The sequence below is a fragment of the Petaurus breviceps genome, unplaced genomic scaffold (genome assembly GCF_028583685.1).
Source record: "Petaurus breviceps papuanus isolate PSGF00001 unplaced genomic scaffold, PetGlider_PUasm1.0 577, whole genome shotgun sequence".
Taxonomy (NCBI): domain Eukaryota; kingdom Metazoa; phylum Chordata; class Mammalia; order Diprotodontia; family Petauridae; genus Petaurus; species Petaurus breviceps.
In genome coordinates, this window is record NW_027186389.1 from 82,955 (window position 1) to 103,784 (window position 20,830).

General features: G+C 42.5%; 1 protein-coding gene across 1 annotated transcript; it reads left to right on the plus strand.

Annotated features, from left to right (window-relative positions):
- The first annotated feature begins 360 nt into the window (after nucleotides 1–360).
- On the plus strand, nucleotides 361–18,494 carry LOC138173311 (zinc finger protein 879-like). The gene is made up of 5 exons (XM_069103292.1): nucleotides 361–471; nucleotides 1,270–1,357; nucleotides 10,508–10,634; nucleotides 11,798–11,893; nucleotides 14,457–18,494. Exons 2-5 carry the CDS (start codon nucleotides 1,310–1,312, stop codon nucleotides 16,031–16,033), a joined length of 1,848 nt encoding a protein of 615 aa, XP_068959393.1. The 5' UTR covers nucleotides 361–471; nucleotides 1,270–1,309; the 3' UTR covers nucleotides 16,034–18,494.
- The last annotated feature ends 2,336 nt before the right edge of the window (nucleotides 18,495–20,830 follow it).

The following is a 20,830-nucleotide window of genomic DNA, read 5'->3' on the forward strand; positions in this document are numbered from 1 at the left end:
CCCCTCCCTGGGACTCAGGCATCCCCTGGCCCCCTTCACACGCCCCCCAACTCAGGCGTGCCCCCCACCCCCATCCGTCCCCGGGATCCAGGCATCCCCTGGCCCCATCCCCCCAGCATCTCTGCCACCCCAGGGACCCAGATGCCCCGTGCCTCCCACCCCCATCCCAGGCATCCCCTGGCCCCATCCCCCCAGCATCTCTGCCACCCCAGGGACCCAGACGCCCTGTGCCTCCCACCCCCATCCCTGCCCCCTTAGACACACACACACCCCATCCTGTAACTCCCCTCCACCCCTGGGGGCTCAGGCATCCCCTACCTCCTCATTTGAACCCAGGCATCTTCCTTTCACCCCTGCCCACAGGACCCAGGTGTCTCCTGCCCCCATGCCCCCAGGTTTCGCCAAGACCCCAACCTGCTCACTCTAGGGGCCCAGGGGTTGCTTGCCCCCTCCCCCTCCTCGGGATCTACGGTAAGTTAACCAAGTCTGGAATCGAGAGCCCCACATTCCCTGTAACCCCTGCCCAAGGCCCCTTCAATGACCCATGTTCTGCCATTCCCTGCTCCCTTGGGCTAGATCCCCACTTCTTACCTCCTGCCCCCTCCCCAGCAGTCTTCCACAGAGCCCCCTCTCCTGCTGGACTCTCTCCTGAGGCCCTCTTCCTTGGTGGGCTGGGGCCTGGGGGGGTAGGGAGCAGGGGGAGGTGAGATTCATAGCTAGCTCGAGGAGGGCCAGGCCCCTTCCGAGCCCCAGGACCTCCCAAGGTGAGGGAGAAGCAGGGACTGGTAGAGGATGGTTGAAGGTGTTTATTTTCAGGATTTCCTAGTTTCCAAGCCTGATCTGGGCTGCCTCCCTTAGGCAGTTTGGGTATCTTACCTTTTTGATTTCTGAGGAATTACTGGGGAGATTATCATCTCCTTTGAACCTCCCACTCAAGGACCAGCAGAGTGAAGTCCCAAGGAGGGCCCTGCCCTCAGCATCACACAGCTCTATGGGCTCAGCTTCCAGAGAAGAGAAGGTGCAGAAACTGGGCTGGCTGGCCAACATGTAAGGGAAGAAATTGGGATTTCAAGGCAGGCTCCCATGTGGACTAGTCAGGCTATTCTGGGTCAGTCCTGCCCACCAAGCCTGGGCGGGCAAACACAGTAAGATGAAAATAATAGTGTGAAGCCTTCCTTTCCTCCCAAGGTTCTGGGCAGGATTGCTGGTGGTCCATCTGAGAGGTTCAAGGAAAGCCGTGTTCCCTAATGACTCATTTTCTCTTTCCAGCCCAGCTGGCGAAAATTCCGGCCTTGCCTAAGAGAGGAGCATGGAGCAGGAGGGGGTCTCCACTGGGATCCAGAGAGTTGTGGCCCAGGTGAGTTTATTCGACAAACATTTATCTGTTCCCATTAAGTTAGGCTAAGTCTAAGAATCCCAGTCGTGGAAGGGACCTTGGGGCCATCTGATATTTGCACCCTAGGCTGACTTCCTTTTCAGATGGCGTTGCCATGGAGACTTAAGATGCAGCACCTGACAGAGTCTAACAGATGGTTTTTCCCCAGAGTTCCCAAGGACCTCTGGTGTTGAGCTTGGCCGTAGTAGGGGAGGCCAAGAGAGAGGCAGGGCACTTGTGCCCTTCTTGGCTAACTACATGGAAGGGCAGGACTACGAAGGCCGCCCTTTTCCCCCTTTAACTACTAGACGGATGGCCTACTTCCTGATTCCCTTCCATTGTATTGTCTCCCCCATTTATCTGGAAGCTCCTTGAGGGCAGGGTTGTGTTTTTGCCTTTCTTCGGTGTTCTTCACTGCTAGCCAGAAGTGTCCAGCATCTTGGCTTCGGTCCAGTTTGACCTTTAACCTCGTAGCACCCACACTATTGCAGAAGAAACGTGAGGTGAGCAGACTGAGACACATCCCCACTGCAGAGGTCCAGGCAGACTGCCTTCGAGCTTGCATGGGCGTGGGCAGCCACAGTTGGCCACACCCTGCCTCAGCCCCACCAGAGATGCCGTGTTGGTCATCTTCACACCACCGCTTCCACTGTCTCAGTTGCTTGGCAGAACCAGAGGCTGCCAACCCAATTAATATGATTACTTCTGTCACGGCGAGATATTAGAAGGAAAATGGTTGAATTTTTTTCCCCGTTAAAACAGAGCTGCATTGTTATTCCCCTGTGACTGCATTTGGAGTCTCTGGCAGAGATACCGGAGTGATTTGCCATTTCCTTCTCCAGCTCCCTTTACAGATTTGGAAACTGAAGCAAATAGGGTTAAGCAACTTTCCCAGGGTCACACAGCTAGTAAGTGTGAGGCCAGATTTGAGCTCAGGTCTTCCTGACTCCAGGACCAGCACTCTATCCACTGTGCCACCTAGCTGCCCAAAATATTGTTTTTAAACATTTGGATAAGTGTATTTCAACATAATCAGTGTCCTTTGTAATACTTCATTGTTCATTTTGTGCGGTTAAAAACATGATTCTGAGAAGGAATCCTTAATATAAAGAATATTAAAAACCCCAGCCTTATCGAATTTTCCCTTTCAGTGGAAGCTGGGGTGGTGAGGAAGCCCCCAGGACCAAGGAGAGAGAACATCCATTATCTCCGAAATGTAAAAGAGAACCATGAGGAAAACAGCTGTGGAAAGCCACCCTTGGCATGAGGGCTGACAGCAGCTGCCAGGGGCCCAGGGGCCATTCGCCTTCTCTGGGGCAAAGTTCTCTTCCTCCAATCAGGTCCCTAAGGAACAAGTCGTCACCCCTGCTCCCTGTGCATTGCACCTGTCTGAGCCCTGGGCCCCACATGACATGTGGGTTAAATCACACCCGTGTAGAAGCCCCATGTTATATGTCTGCAGGATAACCCAGCTCCATGTGCTGCCTCATTCTCCAGGTCCAGGGGCCTCCCCTGACCCCAACTTCCTCCAAAGGGAAATATGATCTCTTAGCTTTGGCCTGGGCTCCTACTATAGGGCAGGGGGAAGCAGAAGGTCCTGGCTGCTTGGCAGGCCACTATCACTCAAATTGTTGTGCCCATCAGCCTCCAGCTTTCTTGGGCTCCCTCCCTCACACCTCAACTGCCCACCAAAGAGTTATCCCAGCTTTTAACAAGCATTTGTAAAGTGTCTACTATGTCCCAGGCACTGTACTAAACACTGGGGCTACAAAGAAAGGCAAAAACACGGCCCCTGCCCTCAAGGAACATCCAGACAAATGGGGGAGACAATATACAAACAATCATGTACCAAAAAGATATAAACAGGAAAATGGGAGGTGCTCTCAGAAAGAAGGCCCCATTGTGTCCTCCTAGGCAGCCTTATTATTGTAGCTAGCATTGAGGGAGGACTTTAAGGTTGAAAAGGGCTTGGCAACCAGTTAAACATGGGGTAGTAAAAGGCAGTAAAGATCTCATACGACCTGGTAGTTTCTACTAAAAAGCAGAAGAGATCTTGGGATACTATATCACAAAAGGCAAAAATCTTTTCTCCATCCCTCCCTCCATCTCTTTTTCTCTCCCCTTCCTTCCTTCCTTCCTTCCTTCCTTCCTTCCTTCCTTCCTTCCTTCCTTCCCTCCCTCCCTTTGTTCAGCTGGGAGGAGAGGTCAGGGAACTCTGAATGGCCATCTGCAGACAGTGCTATTTAAGCTGAGCTCTAAAGAACCCTAGCAGGGAGGAGAGGGGGCATCCCAGGGGCTGTGGAAGACAAGGACAGCATGTTCCAGGATACAGAGTCAGTGGATGAGATTGACCACACTGAGATGAAAGAGTGCCATGCATGATGGGGAATAATGTATAGGTCCCCAAAGACAGGTTGGAGCCAGGTTGTAAAGGTCTTTGAATGGCAACCAATACATAGGGGGCCATGGAAGGAACTAAATTTCTTAATGCAAAGCAAGACCATGACGGGAGAATTTATAAAGAGCAAAGACGTGAAAATTAGAGACACAGGAGAAACGAGGGCCTGGCATTGAATGTTCTTTCCCTGAGTTCTTTGCAGAGAAGCCTGAGTTGTGGTCAGAATTTCAAATAAGGCAACAGTATACAACATCAAGAAACTAACCAGAAGACACTACGCTTAAAAGTCACAATAAACAATGAAACTTTGTCATCAATAAATATGTCTTGACCAAATGGCAAAGCCTCCAGATTGTTTAAGGAAAAAGAGTTAGGGTTAATACAATAACTAGAGACTTTAATGTTCTTTTATTTTTTTTAAGAACCAGATAAATCTAACAAAAAAGAAAACATAGACCAAACAGACTGTTGGGAAAATTAGATTTAAAAGACTTCTGAATGGGAATATTCAAGAATATACCTATTCTTAGCATCATATGGTAACTTTAGAAAAACATGTGTGCTACCGTGTTTCCCCGATAATAAGACACTGTCTTATTTTTTTTTTTGGACAGAAAAACACCAGAGGGCTTATTTTCAGGGGAGGGTTTATTTTAATGAACATTGACAGCAATTTTAATAAACAGATAAATGTGAACAAAAAAAATGTACCTTTATTCAATAAGCAAATCACTGGGTAAGAACAGGATGACGTGCTCACTGCTATAGTTCTGATTGGATGCAGCTCGGAGCGTGGCGTGCGTTTCACCGGGGGAGGGGGGGGATGGTGCATACAGAGGGTACCATAATGTAGTGTGTAGCGCAGGGGATCACCTTCACTACAGTAGCAATCTTAATAGGGCTTATTTTCGGGGTAGGGCTTATTTTAGAGGAATCTTACACAGTAAGGAGAGGGCTTATTTTCGGGATAGGTCTTATTATCGGGGAAACATGGTAGGATGAAAAGAACTCATAAATAAATCTGAAAAGGTCACAATATTAAAGGCCTTTACAAGCATCAGTATGGTGGTTAAGGCAAGAAACAAAATATAAATTTAAATTTAGACAATGACATTCTGATTAATGAATTTTGAAAAGGATCTGTGTCCATCTAATCCAATCCCTACACAAAAGGAATTTCCCCTACAACTTACATGACCTGATATAAGCTTAAAGGCCTCCAAGGAAGGAATGCCTACCACCTCTCAGGTGGTTATGAGTGAGTCAAAAAAATCAATCAAAATGTTAAAGAGAATGATAAAGACACAACATTTGGGGAATGAAGCTAATTGAAAGGGAAAATAAATTTCTAAAGACTAACAAAATAGAAAAAGAACATTCATAAAGTGAGCCTGAAATAAAGTAGAAAAATCAAATAACCCCCAAACAAGTACCAGTGAAGAAATCTTGAAAATGAGAGAAAATAGAATAAATAGAAAAAATTATAGAAAGGTTAAGAGTTGGTCTTTTTAAAAACATCCAAAATTTCTGAGATGAAATTGATAATGTTAAAATTTATCACAAAAGCAACAAAATCAGATTAATAAAGTTTTTAAAAGAATCAGTCAGCATGTCATAAGTGCCTGCTGTGTGTCATTGTACTATGTCGGGTATCAAGAATAGGGTGAATTCATAGTGGGGGGTGTGGGGAGGGAAGATTTACATGCTACACACGCCTATAGCCACCAAACAGCATGTAAGGAGATAGAGGAAAATCTATAAAATGGAAGATAACCGATTTTCAAAATATAAGCACTGCTAAACAACCCTATCTCAGAAAGAAATTTGAGGAACTAAAGAAATAAATGCTTGGCTGATGCTGAATTTATAAAGACAACTGTATGAATCTTTGGAAGAGCAATTGATGCCAGGGCTACAAAAAATAGTCAATAGTCAATGAACATTTACTCAAGCATCTGCTACATTCAGTCACAGTGCTACACTGAGGATCTAAATGTAGAAAAGAGATAGTCCCCACCCTCAAGGAGCTTACCCTCTAACGGAGAAGACAGAACCCAAAAGGAAACTGAAGAGAGAGAGAGAGAGAGAGAGAGAGAGAGTGTGTGTGTGTGTGTGTGTGTGTGTGTGTGTGTGTGTGAGGGGCAGGCGAGGTTATCCCAATAATCATCTTCCTGGGGCATAGCAGAGAGGTCAGAGAAGCCCCAGAGTAGTACCGCAAGGTGTCTGAGCTGAGCTGTCTCCTTAAATGGAGGTTTGGAGCTCATGACCCCACCCTCCAATCTGAGACAGAGGGTGAAAGAGGTCAGAGCCTGATGAGGTGGATTCCTAAGGCTGATGAGGTCATCTCAAGAATGAGTTTCCTGGATCATGGTAGAAAAAAAGGTGTCTTATTAAATTCCTTTTGTGAAACCCTGCTATGTAATCCTCTCTCCTTTATCCTTACATTCAAAAAAGGGAAGGTCCCAAATACAGCCAGGTCCCAATTAGTGCAAATAATGAATCCCATGAAGTGGTCACAGATATTCAAATTCACATTCTTCAAAGTTAGAATGATTGCTTCTAGTCCAAGGGAAATATACAGTACGAATTAAAATAATACAACCACTTGATGATATTCCTTATTTGCACTGTTAAATGCCCATTATATATAAGGCACTGTGTTGGGTGCTGGGGATGCAAAAGCAAAATCTAACAGTCCCTGGCTTCAAGGAGATTATGTTCTAATCAGAGGAAATAACATAAACAAGGTAAGTCAATACAAGGCGTATGCCAAGTAAATACAACATAATTTGGGGAGTGAGCACTAAGAAATGGAGGGCATCAGGGAGAAAAACATTTTTTTAGATAGTAACATGAACTGAGCCTTGAAAGAATATCTGGTTGTTTCAAAGTGACTATTTTCATTGCACCAGACGCTTGCTCTCCAGTCTCCCTGTCCAACTTGGCACACTGCCTTCTTCATCAAGGCTCCAGGCTTCTAGTTGGTGAGCATTCCTGATCCAGACCTGCCATATCTTCATGCCACAACAATCCTCACATACCCATCCCTCCATCCCCTTCCAACTCTAACTCTGAAAAAGTGATTAGTCAATACTACCATTCCTGGAAAAGATACTTCCATCATCACTCAATTGCCCTATGACTCTAGTACCATCACTGTGACTTCCTTTATCCAAATACCACTCTCCTACATATGTTGTCTTCCCCTATTAGAATGTAAGCTCCATTAGGACAGAGATTATATTAGCTGTCATTACAAAAAAGAAAAAGTTCATAGGATCACAGATTTTCAAGGTACAAGTTGAACAGCCCAGGACCAAACACCCTGGACCACCATCTCTAGAGGCATTCCAAAGTAACATGGCACCACAATGACTCCTCTTTGAGTGAAGTCTTTTAATTACCTCCAAACCCACCTACATGTGGTATCCTCTAACCACATCTGACCCTTTTGTCCCCCAAAACAACCAGAGAACTTTTGCCAAAGTCTCACAGCCTCACAGAATTTGAGAGTTAGAAGGGACTTCATTGGCCATTTAGTCCAACCCTTACCCAGAAAGAATCCCCAGTGTAACATACCTGCTTTAGACCCCCTTGGAGGGGGACCCATCACATCTCTGGGCAGATCATTCCACTTTTGGACAACTCAGTTGTTAAGAAGGTTTTCTTCCATTCAGTTTAAATGGATCTCTTTCTAACATGTCCCCATCTCTGCTGTTTCTACCTTCTACAGCCAAAGAGGATAAGTCTAATTCTTTCTGCGTGGGACAGTCTTTCAAATATATGTTTGAATACAGATATCATATCCCCCTCCCACCCCTAGTCTTCTTATTTTCTATGCTAAACAAGACTAGTACCTTCAGCTTATCCTCCTTTGTCATGGATTCCAGGCACTTGACCGCCATGGTTGCCCTTTTCTGGAAAGTCTCCAACTTATGATTGTCCTTCTTAAACTGTGGCACCCAGAATAGAGCACAAATGAAGTCTGATGGGGATTGAGTGCAGTAGGGTTATCAACTCCCTAGTCCTGCAAGCTCTGCCCCTCTTAAAATGTGGTACACAATAAAAATAGGGATTTTTGGCCACCCTCTCACACATCTTACTCAAAGAGCTTACACTCTTTTTTCATAATAACTGTACTTTGACTCTGCCTTCCCCATATTGCACTTATGAAGTGGATTTTTTGCACTCAAGTATATGAATTTACAGTTATTCTTCTTGAATCTCATCTGAATGAATTCAGCCCAATGCCCACATCTGTCAAGCTCCTTTTAGGTCCTGAGCCTGCCATGTTAGCTATGCCTCCCACTTTGGTGTGATTTGCCAATGCTATGGGCATTCCATTTATGCCTTTATTCAAGTCACTTAAAATAAGTTCAAGCACAGATCCCTGGGGAGGGGAGGAGGTCCTTTACTGAAAACTTGCCATGTTGCCAATGACCTGTTAACAGTTACTCTTTAAGTTCAGCCAGCCAATTTTGAATCCATCTCATTGTATTATTGTCTAATTCATAGACACCATATGCAGTGTTCCCCTAAAATATCCAGACAGGGCAGCAGTGATCCCAAAGAGTCAACATGGAGTCATTGGGAATGGGTCATGCCAGGCTACCCTTTTTTTCTTTTGGGGCCTATTATTAGAATGGAATCAGTAAGTGAGCTAGGTAGGACTTAACTAGCTTTTGTAATGAGCCATTTGGTCTTTGTGTTTTTCATGGAGAAAAGGTGGAAAGATGTGGTTTAGATGATGGCCTCATAAGGAGGATTTGGAATTGGTTGAATATTCGGAAGGAAAGAGTAGCCCTTGGTAATTCAGCATCACATTGGAAAGGAGGTCTTTATTGGACTGCCCCAGTCTCTCTGCTTTGCCATGGGACCTTACAGTCAATGGCTTGGACCAAGGCATTGGTGGCACACTTCTCAAATGTGAAGATGACACAAAGGAGAGCTAATGGATTGAATGACATCTTCAGGGTGCCTGGTCTGGACCTTAGACTAAATTGAATGAGAAGAAAGGGAACAGGGATAAATGTAAAGTCTTAACATAATAAGTGCAGGAACCCTATGAGGCTACATTCCACCTTCAGTCAGATGGTTTAAATTATTGTGTGTGAAGTTGTGAGATCAGTAATAACTACAGCTAGCATTTAGAAAGCACTTAAAGGTTTGCAAAACACTTTACAAATATGATCTCATTTGAACCTCAGGACAAGGCTGGGTATTAGGGGCTATCATCACACCATTTTTATGTGATGATAGATGAGATAATATGACAGATGAGAAAAATAAGGCAGATAGAGATGATCTGGCTTGCCCAAGGTCACATATCTAGCAAGGGTCTGGGGAAGGATTTTAATTCAAGTCATGACCTCAATTTCAGTGGGGACTCCTTCTGATCCAGTAGAAATAGCACTAGTTAGAACTAAACATTCTGGAGAGCAATCTGGAACTATGACCCAGCAATACCACTACTATGTCTGTATCTCAAAGAGTTCATTAAAAAAAAAAGGGATGGGGTGGCTAGGTGGTGCAGTGAATAGAGCACCTGCCCTGGAGTCAGGAGGACCTGGGTTTGGAGCCGGCCTCAGACACTTAACACACACACACACAAATCCTAGCTGTGTGACCTTGGGTAAGGCACTTAACCCCAACTGCCTGCCAAAAAAAAACAAAATAAAAAAGGGAAAAGGACCCACATGTACAAAAATGTTTGTAGCAGCTCTTTTTGTGGTGGCAAAGAATTAGAAATTGAGGCAATGCCCATCAATTGGGGAATGGCTGAACAAGTTGTGGTATATGCATGTAAAGGAATACTATTGGTTTTTTAAGAAATGATGAGCAAGCAGATTTTAGAAAAACCTGGAAAGACTTATATGAACAGGTGCTGAGTGACATGAGCAGAACCAGTAGAACATTGTACAAAGTAACAGCAACATTGTGTAATGACCAACTTGATAAACTTGTCTCTGCTTAGAAATACAGTATCTAAGACAGTTCCAAAAGATTCATGATGGTAAATGCCATCCACATCCAGAGAAAGAACTATGGAATCTCCATGCAGATTGAAGCTTACTGTTTTCACTTGTTTTTTTTTCTTTCTCATGATTTTTTTCCTTTTGTTCTGATCCTTCTTTCACAACATGACTAATGCAGAAATATGTTTAATATGATTGTACATCTATATCAGATTGCTAGCTGTCTTTGGGAGAGAGAAGGGGAGGGAAGGAGAAAGAAAAGAATTTGGAACTCAGAATCTTATAAAAGTCAAGTGTTGAAAATCATTTTTACATGTAGTTGGAAAAATAAAATATTAAGTGGGGGAAAATGTATATATAATAAAAGAAATAGCACCAGTTAGGAATGGAGAGTGTTTGCTGTGTTATCTCTGCCTAGAAATTCATCTTTGTTGTGATTGCTTCTCAGGTGTGACTATTGTGTATGTAACGATGAAGTACAGGCCAGCAGGGTGTTACCAGTTGTGTGACTTGGCAGTTAGAGTGAGGCGCAAGGCTTGGTTGGGTCTCCCATAAGGAGATGGTATTGAGAGCTGACCATAGAAGGCAGCCTGGAGGAGCGGAAAGAGCTGGGCCTAAGAATTGGGTCATCTGGGTTCCCCTCCTGACCCTGCCTCTTAGCTGTCCTGTGGCCTTTGGGCAGCATCTCAGGAATAGGAGTTGGACAGATGACCTCCAGAGTCCCTTCCGTCTCTCACTCCTGCATCTTGGGAGTTTCAGGAATCTGTGTCATTCAAGGATGTGGCTGTGGATTTCAGCCAGGAGGAGTGGTGCTTCCTGGATGCCTCTCAGAAGAAACTCTACAAGGAGGTGATGCTGGAGAACTATAGGAACCTGGTCTCCCTGGGTAAGGACCCCCCACCGCACCCTGCCACCTTCCCCTTCCGCAGCCTGGCCCTGGGATCCTGCATCAGCTCCGGGATGGGGCTTCTTCGTCCCTTTCCCCTCCTATGTGTTGTACAAGATTTTAGATGTTTAGCAGTTGTTCAAGACCAGAGATTCCTGATCCTTGGGGGGTGAAAGATGGAGCACCTCACTTGTGCTCCCTGTTCTCCTCTGACATTGGGAAGATGGTGACATGACTGGGATTGAAGGGAGGGAGGCTGTGCAAGGTCACTAGCCTCACTCTTGCTTTGCAGTGCAGAATCATGCAGTCATTCACATACACATCCTGTGTCATTTGGGATGAAGGACAGAATTAGGACAATGCAACATCAGAGGCAGAAGTGGCCTCAGAGGCCGTCGAGGGAACTCCTGCCTGGGCTGATGAGCGGCTTGGCTTGTGGTGCCCTGGCCAAGGGAGCTGTTGTTGGGGATGATGTAGCATTTCTGTAGCACCTTTGGGCTTCCAGAGCACTTTACAGGCTGTCTCATTTTACCCTCACGATAGCCCTGTGAGGCAGGTGCTCTTGGCGTCCCCGCTTTAGAGATGAGGAACCTGAGGCTAGCAGAGGTTGGTGACTTGCTCAGGCTCACACAGCTACTAAGAATCTGAATCATGATTTGAACTCATGCCTTCCTGACTCTAAGTGGATAACACTCTGCTGTGCCAAGCTGCTCCTTCCCATGGCAGCCCAGTCTTTTTCACTTTTGGACAGACTGATTCTCATGTCTGATCTTGCCTCTGACATTGACCTCCCATGTGGCCTTGGGCAAGTCACTTTCTCTCCCTGGCCTCAGCTTCCCAATCTGTAAAATGAGAACAGCAGCTGCTGAGGTCCAACTGCCTCTCAGTCTTAGGATCTTATCATCTGGTCCATCTCAGTGCAAATACTGGAAAATGGAACATATTCACATACATGCTTCTCGTCAGGGAGATGGACAAATGGCCTAATTTTCTTTCTGATTCTAAATTTCCCTACCCCCTTCCCAGGGACACCATGCCAATTATCCTTCAGGGGCCCTGTGGACAGTTACCCTGGTACTACCTAGCATGGGCTGCCTTCCCTGAAAAAGGTCTGAATTCTGAGGTTCCTCTCTCCTCAGCAGTTCCCTATTTACCATGAGCAGGGTTTCCAGTCTGCAAACCAGATGTGATCTCCCACTTGGAACAGGGGGCAGCCCCATGGATGCTGGAGAGAGGAGATCCAAGAGCTTCCTTTGCAGGTGAGTGAGTAAAACCAGCCTGCTGTTACCATTAGCTCAAGTAATCGTTTTCTGGAAATGTTGGACAGGAAACTCTCCTTAAAGTACCTTCCCAACCAGTCTAGTTGTTGTCCAGCATGTGGTCTTTCCTAAATCTTCTTTATCTCTATAACAAGCATCTATACTCCAACATGTAGAGATCCCATAAACAAAACCCTAAACATAGCAACTCCTGCTGGGAGGGGTGGAACTATCATCCAATACCTGTCACGTACTCTGGAGGACAAATGCTTGGAACCCCTCCTGTCATCCTGATACTAACTCATTACCTTATTCTTTCTCTCACCAGGTTCAAAGGCAATTGAAGTGTTCATTCTGATAATGCCATTAAAATTACTAAAATGTAAAATCTCTTTAATTAGTTTATCAACAAATTAACTTGAGCCCTACCTCAGAAGAACTGGGAAAAACTCCTCTCTTAGGTTTTTTCTCCTCTTTCCCTCTCAAATCCCAATCTGATAAATTTAACACGCATCACTGTTACTGGCTTTATAATTTATTAACAGTATTATGTATTAACAATATGTTAATATTGTCAAATATATTAATTGTATTAAGTTGTCAATAAGAAAGAATCATAAAAGAGTATATCTTAAATGTTTTAAATATTGATGACAATCATGGCCAAAGTCATTCCTATGTTCTAGCAAAGTGGATGAAGGAAAAAGTCATTGTCCTCTCACTTGTCAACTGCCGACTCGTCAAACATTGGAATGAACACCTGGGTGACCAGTCAATTCTCCTCAGAATATTTGACTCAATTCCTCTCAGAAATGTTAACTAAGCTGCTGTCTCCACAGAATAAGATTTAACTCCGTTTTCTCGTCAGAAGCGAAAGAATGTTACACTCTTTCTTATTGTGAATTCTCCTCTGTCTTCTCCACCCTGTGACAGTTAAAGTCTTTAAAAGATGGCAGTTAACTATTTGAATTCCTCATAGCCTTGCTCTCTCATGGTGGTTAAGTATCTTTTACTTATCTAGGTCTCAGGAATGATGCTGTTGGTCCTCTCAGTGCCTCACACAGACCCCTCCCCACATGACGTTTAACTGGCAGTCCCAAGATTCTCTCTTTTGCCAAAGTCATGTAAGAGCGTAAGTAAGGGCTCTGAGAGGGGGTAGCTAACCTGAGGTTACCACCTAATTCCTGAAAATATTTTTTCATAATATTTGACTTCATCCTTGGAGAAAGAGTGGTCTTCAGTAACACCCAGCTTTCTCCTTCACCGTTCTTTGGGAGTCTTTGGCCAGAAGCCCTACTTCCACCTCCTTTTCCATTGCTTAATAGGTCTATGGCACCATCCCAATCCCTGAGAGGGATACAAGACAGAGAGGAGATTTTCACTGCCCCTTGGTGTTATGGTAGAGGGAAAAGGATGGGATAACGTTCAGTAGTAAAACAGGTCTCTTTGTGTGACATGGTCATCATATGGCAAGTTCTTCAAGAGGGGGCAAAAGGGACCAATGAGCTAGAACATTGGACTAAATAGAATAGAATGAAAAATGGTTGGGATGCATATCAACTTCTTCATTGGGTTAAAAACAAATTAACCGTATTGGGGAGCTGTGTCCAGACAGCAACAGTTCATTCAACAGGTCTTCAGAAAAATCCCTGAGAGCCAGCCGTGTGGCATGTCCATGTTGTATACATGCCTTCTCTCATGAAAGATTTTGTCAGGTAGGTAGCAAAAGTCCAAGTGCATCATGGCCACTGAGTGTAATGGAAGAGGCTGAAAGATCCTTCGGCAAAAACAGTGTTGTTAGTGCAACTTGGCTGATTTGCACCCTCACTTTTCCATTGCTCACAGCCATACACTTTGGAATCTACTCTGGAATTCAGTTGAGCATCTGTGTCAGACTTGGCCGTTTGTGGTTTCCTGAATTCCTCTTTTCCAAAATCATCCTGGTTCCCTCACGCTATCCTTTGGCTGCCTTTCTTGTTCCCCATGATTTTTCCAATATTTATAACAGAGTTCTCTCTGTTGTCTTTGCAAGTTCTTTGAATACTCAAAGGGGGTATTTATGTTGGGACTGCCTGAGGGTGACAATGATATGACCTTCTTAGGTTTATGAAGGTCTGGCTACACCTACATCATCTACACCTTGAACACCTTCATCATCTACACCTTCTCCCTGTGCTGAAGGTCGACACTACACAAATCATCACACGAGATCTCAGTTCTTGAGTCCCAGCAGGGCCCTTGGGCACAATGTGATGTTGATTCTCTCTTTAACCATTCTGTGCCTCAGTTGGCTCACCTGTAAAACACAATAATAGTCTCTGCCTTTCTTATGTTGCAGGGGAGCTGGGAGGCCTCAGGGTTATCATGTATTTCAATGTCCTTTCTAGAGTAGATCCCTCTTTGAAAGTGTGGTTGTGAGATTGTGTTAGCATTGATTCTGCCCTTTCAAGGATGAAGATTATTGTCTTTGAGGAAATAAGAGGTGAGACTAAACTTAAACACTTCCTTTCCCTGATAGCAGGAAGAAGATAGATTTATGTTGTTGGGTTTTTTTTTCCTTCAGATTGGGAGCTGAGACCGAAAATCAAAGGATCTATTCCAGAGCAGCACATCTCCCCAGAAGAGTCATCCTGGAAGAATGTCATCAGTAACAGGCCTTGGAATTTTGAATTGGGAGAAGCCTGGGTTTGTGATGTCAAGGCAGACAAGAAGCAAGACAGCCAGGAAAGTCCTTCTAGGAAATTAGCAGTTACACCCAAGAAGGCCATAAGCAGAGGGAGAGGCCAGCAATGTGACAGATTTGGAAGAAACTTCAACCCAGGGTCAGGCCTTTCTCTCCAAGGGAGCATTCTTGTAGGTGACAGTCATGATGGAAGTGATACACATGGCCGGATCTTCCCACCATATTCAGACCTAATTCAGCATACTAAAGGGACATCCAGGAAAGAACATTCCAGGTGTGATGAACGTGGGGAACACTTTAATTATCAGCCAGATCATACTCAATATTTTGGCAAACATACAGGCATGAAAACATATGAATATAATCAATGTGAGATAGCCTTCAGCTGGGGCACAGCCCTTACTGGACACCCCCAACTTCCTACTGGAGACAACTCTTATGAACATAGCCAGTGTGGGAAGACCTTCAGTCAGAATGCAAAACTTATTTATCATCAGAAAATTCATAATGAAGATAAACATTATGCAAGTAATGAACATAGAAAATCCTCCACAGATCACTTATCACTTACTGCTCATCAGAAAATTCACATCAGAGAGAAACCCTATGAATGTAATGATTGTGGGAAGGCCTTTAGCCAGAGCTCAGAACTTATTAGACATCAAAAAATTCATACTGGAGAGAAACCTTATGAGTGTAGTGAGTGTGGGAAAGCCTTCGTCTGGAACTCAGAACTTATTAGACATCAAATAATTCACACTGGAGAGAAGCCTTATATATGTAATGAATGTGGGAAGGCTTTCACCCAGAGTTCATCTCTTACTTTACATCAGAGGATTCATACTGGAGAGAAGCCTTATAAATGTGATGAATGTGGGAAGGCTTTCACCCGTAGTTCATCTCTTACTGTACATCACAGTACTCATACTAGAGAGAAACCTTATGAGTGTTATCAGTGTGGGAAGACTTTTAGTTGGAACTCAGAACTTCTTAGACACCAAATAATTCATACTGGAGAGAAGCCTTATAAATGTGATGAATGTGGGAAAGCCTTCACCCAGAACTCATCCCTTGTTTTACACAAACGAATTCATAGCAGAGAAAAGCCTCATGAATGTAATGAATGTGGTAAGGCCTTCATCCAACACACAGCCCTTATTTGCCATCGGAGAATCCACACTGGAGAGAAGCCTTATAAATGTAATGAATGTTGGAAGGCTTTCAGTCAGAGTGGACACCTTACTGTACATAAGAGAATTCACAGTAGAGAAAAGTCCCATGAGTGGAATGGATGTGGTAAAGCCTTCATCCAACACTCCTCTCTTATTTACCATCAGAGAATTCACACTGGTGAGAAAGTTTATGAATGCAATGAATTTGGAAAGGTCTTCAGTCAGGACACAGGAATTATTAACCATCAGAAAATCCATCCTGGAGAAACGTTTTTATACATGTAATGAATACGGGAAGGCCTTCATCTGGAGCTCATTTCTTACAGTTTTTCTGATAATTTAAACCAGATAAAAACTTTATAAATGTAATTAGCATGTACAGGCTTTTAGATGTAGCAGAGACCTTATCAGATATCTATCTTCAGAATGGAATGAAGCCTTGTAAATGTAATGAATGTGGGAAGGCCTTCTTCCAGAGCTCATCCTTTACAGTACTTCAGAGAATTCATAACAGAGAGAAACCTTATGAATAAGATTAATATGTGGGAAGACCTGTACCAAGGGCTCAGTATTTGTTAGACATAAGAAAATTCCCTCTGGAGAAGAAGCCTTAGAAATAATGTTTGCCAACATCTGTATAGCGCTTTAAGGATGGTAAAGTGCTTTACAAATATCATATCATTTGGTCCTCACAACAAACCTGGGAAGTTGGTGCTATTATCATCCCCTTTTTTCAGATGCGGAAAATGAGACTAAGAGAAATTAGTCATTTCCTCAGGGCACACAGCTAGGAAGTGTCTAAGGCTGAATTTGAACCCAGGACTTCCTGACTCCAGGTCCATTGCTCCTTCGATGGAACAGATGAAATGGAATTAAAATTCCACGGATATTAAGTGTTCTATTTATGTAAGTCATTTTGCTAATCACTGGGTATAGAAAAACAAAAATTAAGCAATCCCTGCTCTCAAAGATTCTACGTTTTTAGTTGAGGGAGATCCTATAAATATGACACATATGACAAAAAAAATGCTTTCATCTCTTGTCCCTGGAGAAATCCTACTTGAGTGAAATATCATGAAAATGATGCATTTGGAAAGGCATTAGACTGGGGAATGCTCCTCACCATCAGAAAAGTCAAATTGATTTGAAGCCTTTTCATAGTGAGATGACTGTTGAGAGGCCTTAGAGTGAAAAACCACTGATTGAGAGTATTGCTGATGGTTACAAAGCCTGCCTGATTACAGGAAGGCCTGAATAGTGGGAAGGAAGATGGATGTTAAGGGAAGAGTTACCATTCCTGATCACAGTGATACCTAACACTGTAACTGAGTAGGTGATACTATAATATCAAATGTCATCTCCCATCCTCTTGATACTGGGTAAAAGCAGGTAACAGACATCATTCCATCCAGTTGTCAAGTTCCTCAGTATTAACAGGTTTAACCTTTGGTATTACGTTCTACATGTGACATTTCAAATGGTCTGTAATGGCGATCCTTGTGCTAAAATGGTCCTTTGGGCCCATAAGCAGGTCTTTATTTCTTCTTGAGGAGCTGCACCTTTGTCACTTGGTACTGTCATCTCCATTCAGCCTGTATCATGTTCACATTTATGTTCTTTGCCCTCCATTTCAGTCATGAGAGGGAAGACCTCTCCCTCATTTTTCATGTGCCCCATTTTCCCAAAATCCAAAGGGACATAGAAGAATATGAGAGTAGAAACCCTCTATAAACATGAGCTTCCTCCAAAAGGTAGCACACAAGCAGATCCTTTAAACCAACAGGCCTCTGATTGTATTGGTGTCACAATGGGTTCACAAAGAGTTGGACACAACTGAGTGAGTGAACAACAAAAAGCAGCTTCCTCTTGCAGTACAGATCAGAACGTTTTGTCCAACTCAATCTCATAGAGCTGCCTGGAGCACCTGGTAGTTCAATGACTTAGGGAAGGTCATGTAGTCACTATATGTCAGAGGTAGAAGTTGAACCCAGGTCATCTTGACTTTGAGGTCAGCTTTCTATCCATGATGCCTTTTTTGTCATATATCTGTTATCCCAGAGATATACTGGTGAGTGTTGAACAACCAGCCTTCCAAAACAGACAATTGATGTGGGACAGATTTCAGTTTAATATGCATTATTACCATTTTCTCCATTTTCTGAAATCTAGACAATCAGCAAAACAAGCCAACTCTTGATCTGTGGGGATTTTTCAGGTATAAATGCTCACACTGAATGTTTTTCCATTTAATTTTTACTTTTCTCAATTACCTGGAAACAAACAATTTTAACATTCTTTTTTTTTAATTTCAAGTTCCAAATTCTCTCCCTCCATCCCTTCCTCCTTGAGAAAGCAAGAAATTTGATACAGTCATGCAATATACATTGCCATATTATCCATGTTGCAAAAGAAAACACCCTCCCAAAAAAAGCGAAGAATAATAAAGTTTTTTAAAAAGTATGCTTCGATTTGCATTCAGCCTCTATGAGTACTTTCTCTAAAAGTAAACAGCATTTTTCATCATAAATTCTTCAAAATACTTTAGGATCATTGTATTGCTGAGAAAAGCAAAGTCATTCACAGTTGATCTTTGATTTTTAAAATTTTTTTTATATTGCTGTTACTGTGTATAATATTCTTCTGATTCTTCTCACTTCACTTTGCATTCGTTCACATAAGTCTTTCCAGGTTTTCTGATAGTATCATGCTCATTACTTCTTAAAGAACAATAGTTTTCCATCACAATCATATACAACATCTTATTCAGCCATTCTGCAATTGATGAACATACCTTCTATTTCAAATTCTTTGCTGCCACAAAAAAAAAAAACTGCTATAAATATTTTTATACATGTAGGTCCTTTCCCTTTTTCTTTTATCTCTTTGGGAAATAGACCCAGTAGTGGTATTGCTAAATCAAAGTATATGCACAGTTTTATAGCCCTTTGGGCATAGTTGCAAATTATTCTGCAAAATGGTTGGACTAGCTCACAACTTTACCAACAACGCATTAGTGTTCCAAATTGCCCACATTTCCTCCAACATTTGTCATTCTCCTCTTTGAGTTCTCTTAGTTTGCATTTTTCTAATCAGTAGTCACTGAAAATGAGCTCTTGAGCACATCTTGACACATCTTTTTATGGATACCTCTGTTAATCTGATGAAACCTCTAGCTTCTCTTCAGAATAACATTTTTAAGTGCGTAAAATAAAATTCATGGGATTACCAAGGAAACTGATTAAATGCAGTTATCAAAATACTTTTTAAAAACAAGTATATGGACCCCAGGTTAAGGACCATGACATAATGCCATGTTGCCTTTTGAGGCACCACCTTATATCTCTAAGGTATAAGATATCACCATACACATATAAAATTTTTTAAAGCTTAAAATGGTATAATTAAACATTGTTAGGACTGAGAGGAAACAGGCATTCTGCAAGATTTATAGCAATACAACTGCCCCTTGGTGTGGCAGTATTTGCCTGTAATCCTAACTACTAGGGAGGCTGGGAATAGAGAATTTCTTAAGCCTAGGAGTTCTGAGCTGCAATGGGTGAAATTGAACAGGTGCCAGATTTAGTCCAGCAACAATATGGTGACCCCCCCCCCCCAGAGGGCAGGGATCCTACAGGTTGCCTGAGGAGGGGTGATCCAACCTAGGTCAGAAAAAGTAGGCCAAAACTCCCTTTGTTGATCAGTAATGGAAATCAGACCTATGTTAATTCTCACACACTTTCAGGCAGGGTAAGGTACTCAATCAGGGAAAGAAAACAAAGAAGGAAAAGTAGAATTGAAAAAAGCCACTATGGAGATATAAGAAGGTGTAAATAATTGAAATCATTGTTTATATTTAGGCTATGTCAATATAATAAAAATGGAAATACTGCCCAAAATAATCTACTATTTGAAAGCTATATGAATCAAACTACCAACAGGGTTATTTCATAGAACTATATAATAACAAAATTCATTCAGAAAAACTCAACAGTCAAGAATTTCAAAGGAAATAATAATTTTTAAAAAACACCAGTAATGATGGATCAACAAATCTCAAATTATACTATAAATCAGTAATCATCAAAAGTTTTTGTGCTGGTTAAAAATAAAATAGATAGGGGTGGCCAGGTGGCCCAGCAAGTAAGAGTACTGGCTCCAGTGTCGGGATGACCTGGGGATCAAATCCGGGCTCAGATACTTAGCACCACACCCAGAAATAACTGGCCATGTAACCTTGAGCAAGTTACTTAACCCCGACTGCTTTAAAAAAAAAATAAAATAGGTCAGTGGAACAGACTAGGTAAATAAGACAACACAATAGCTAGCAGAGTATTGAATAAACCCAAGAATATGATATACTAAGAAAAAACTCCCTATTGGGGGGGGGAGGGGAAAACTCATAAACAGTTTGGGGTAAAATCGCTTTAGACCAGCATCTAAACTGGCCTTTGCACCACAATAACCTCTGGATACATAAGCAATAAATATAAAGAGGTACATGATTTTAAAATTGAGAATGGAAGAAAGTACCAGACAATCATGGTTTGAGGGGGGCTTAGTAATGAGAAAAGAAATAGAAGTGATTTCAGAGGATGAAATAGACCATTTAAATTGCATAAACTCTAGGTTTGGCACAAATAAAATCAATATAGGCAGAATAAGGATAGTAGTTATTAGGGGGGGGCGGGAGGAATTCTTGCGTCAAAAATATATGATAATAACCTGTTATCCAAGGCAAGAAATTGATATATTCATATGACTAAAAGTCACTTTTTGATTAAGTGATCAAAGGATATGAACAATTTTCAAAAGTAGAAATGCAAAAGAAAGTGGATACCCACTGATTGAGGAATGGTTGAACAAATTCTGGTATATGATAATACTGGAATATTATTACACTTTGAGAGCGTATGACTAATTTAGAGAGACATGGGAAGATAAACTGAGGCAGAGCCAAATAAGCAGGACAATGGCAATTTACAGAATGACTGCAATAATGTATATGTATATATAATATATATGTATGTGTATATACATAGATAGATAGATAGATAGATAGATAGATAGATAGATAGATAGATA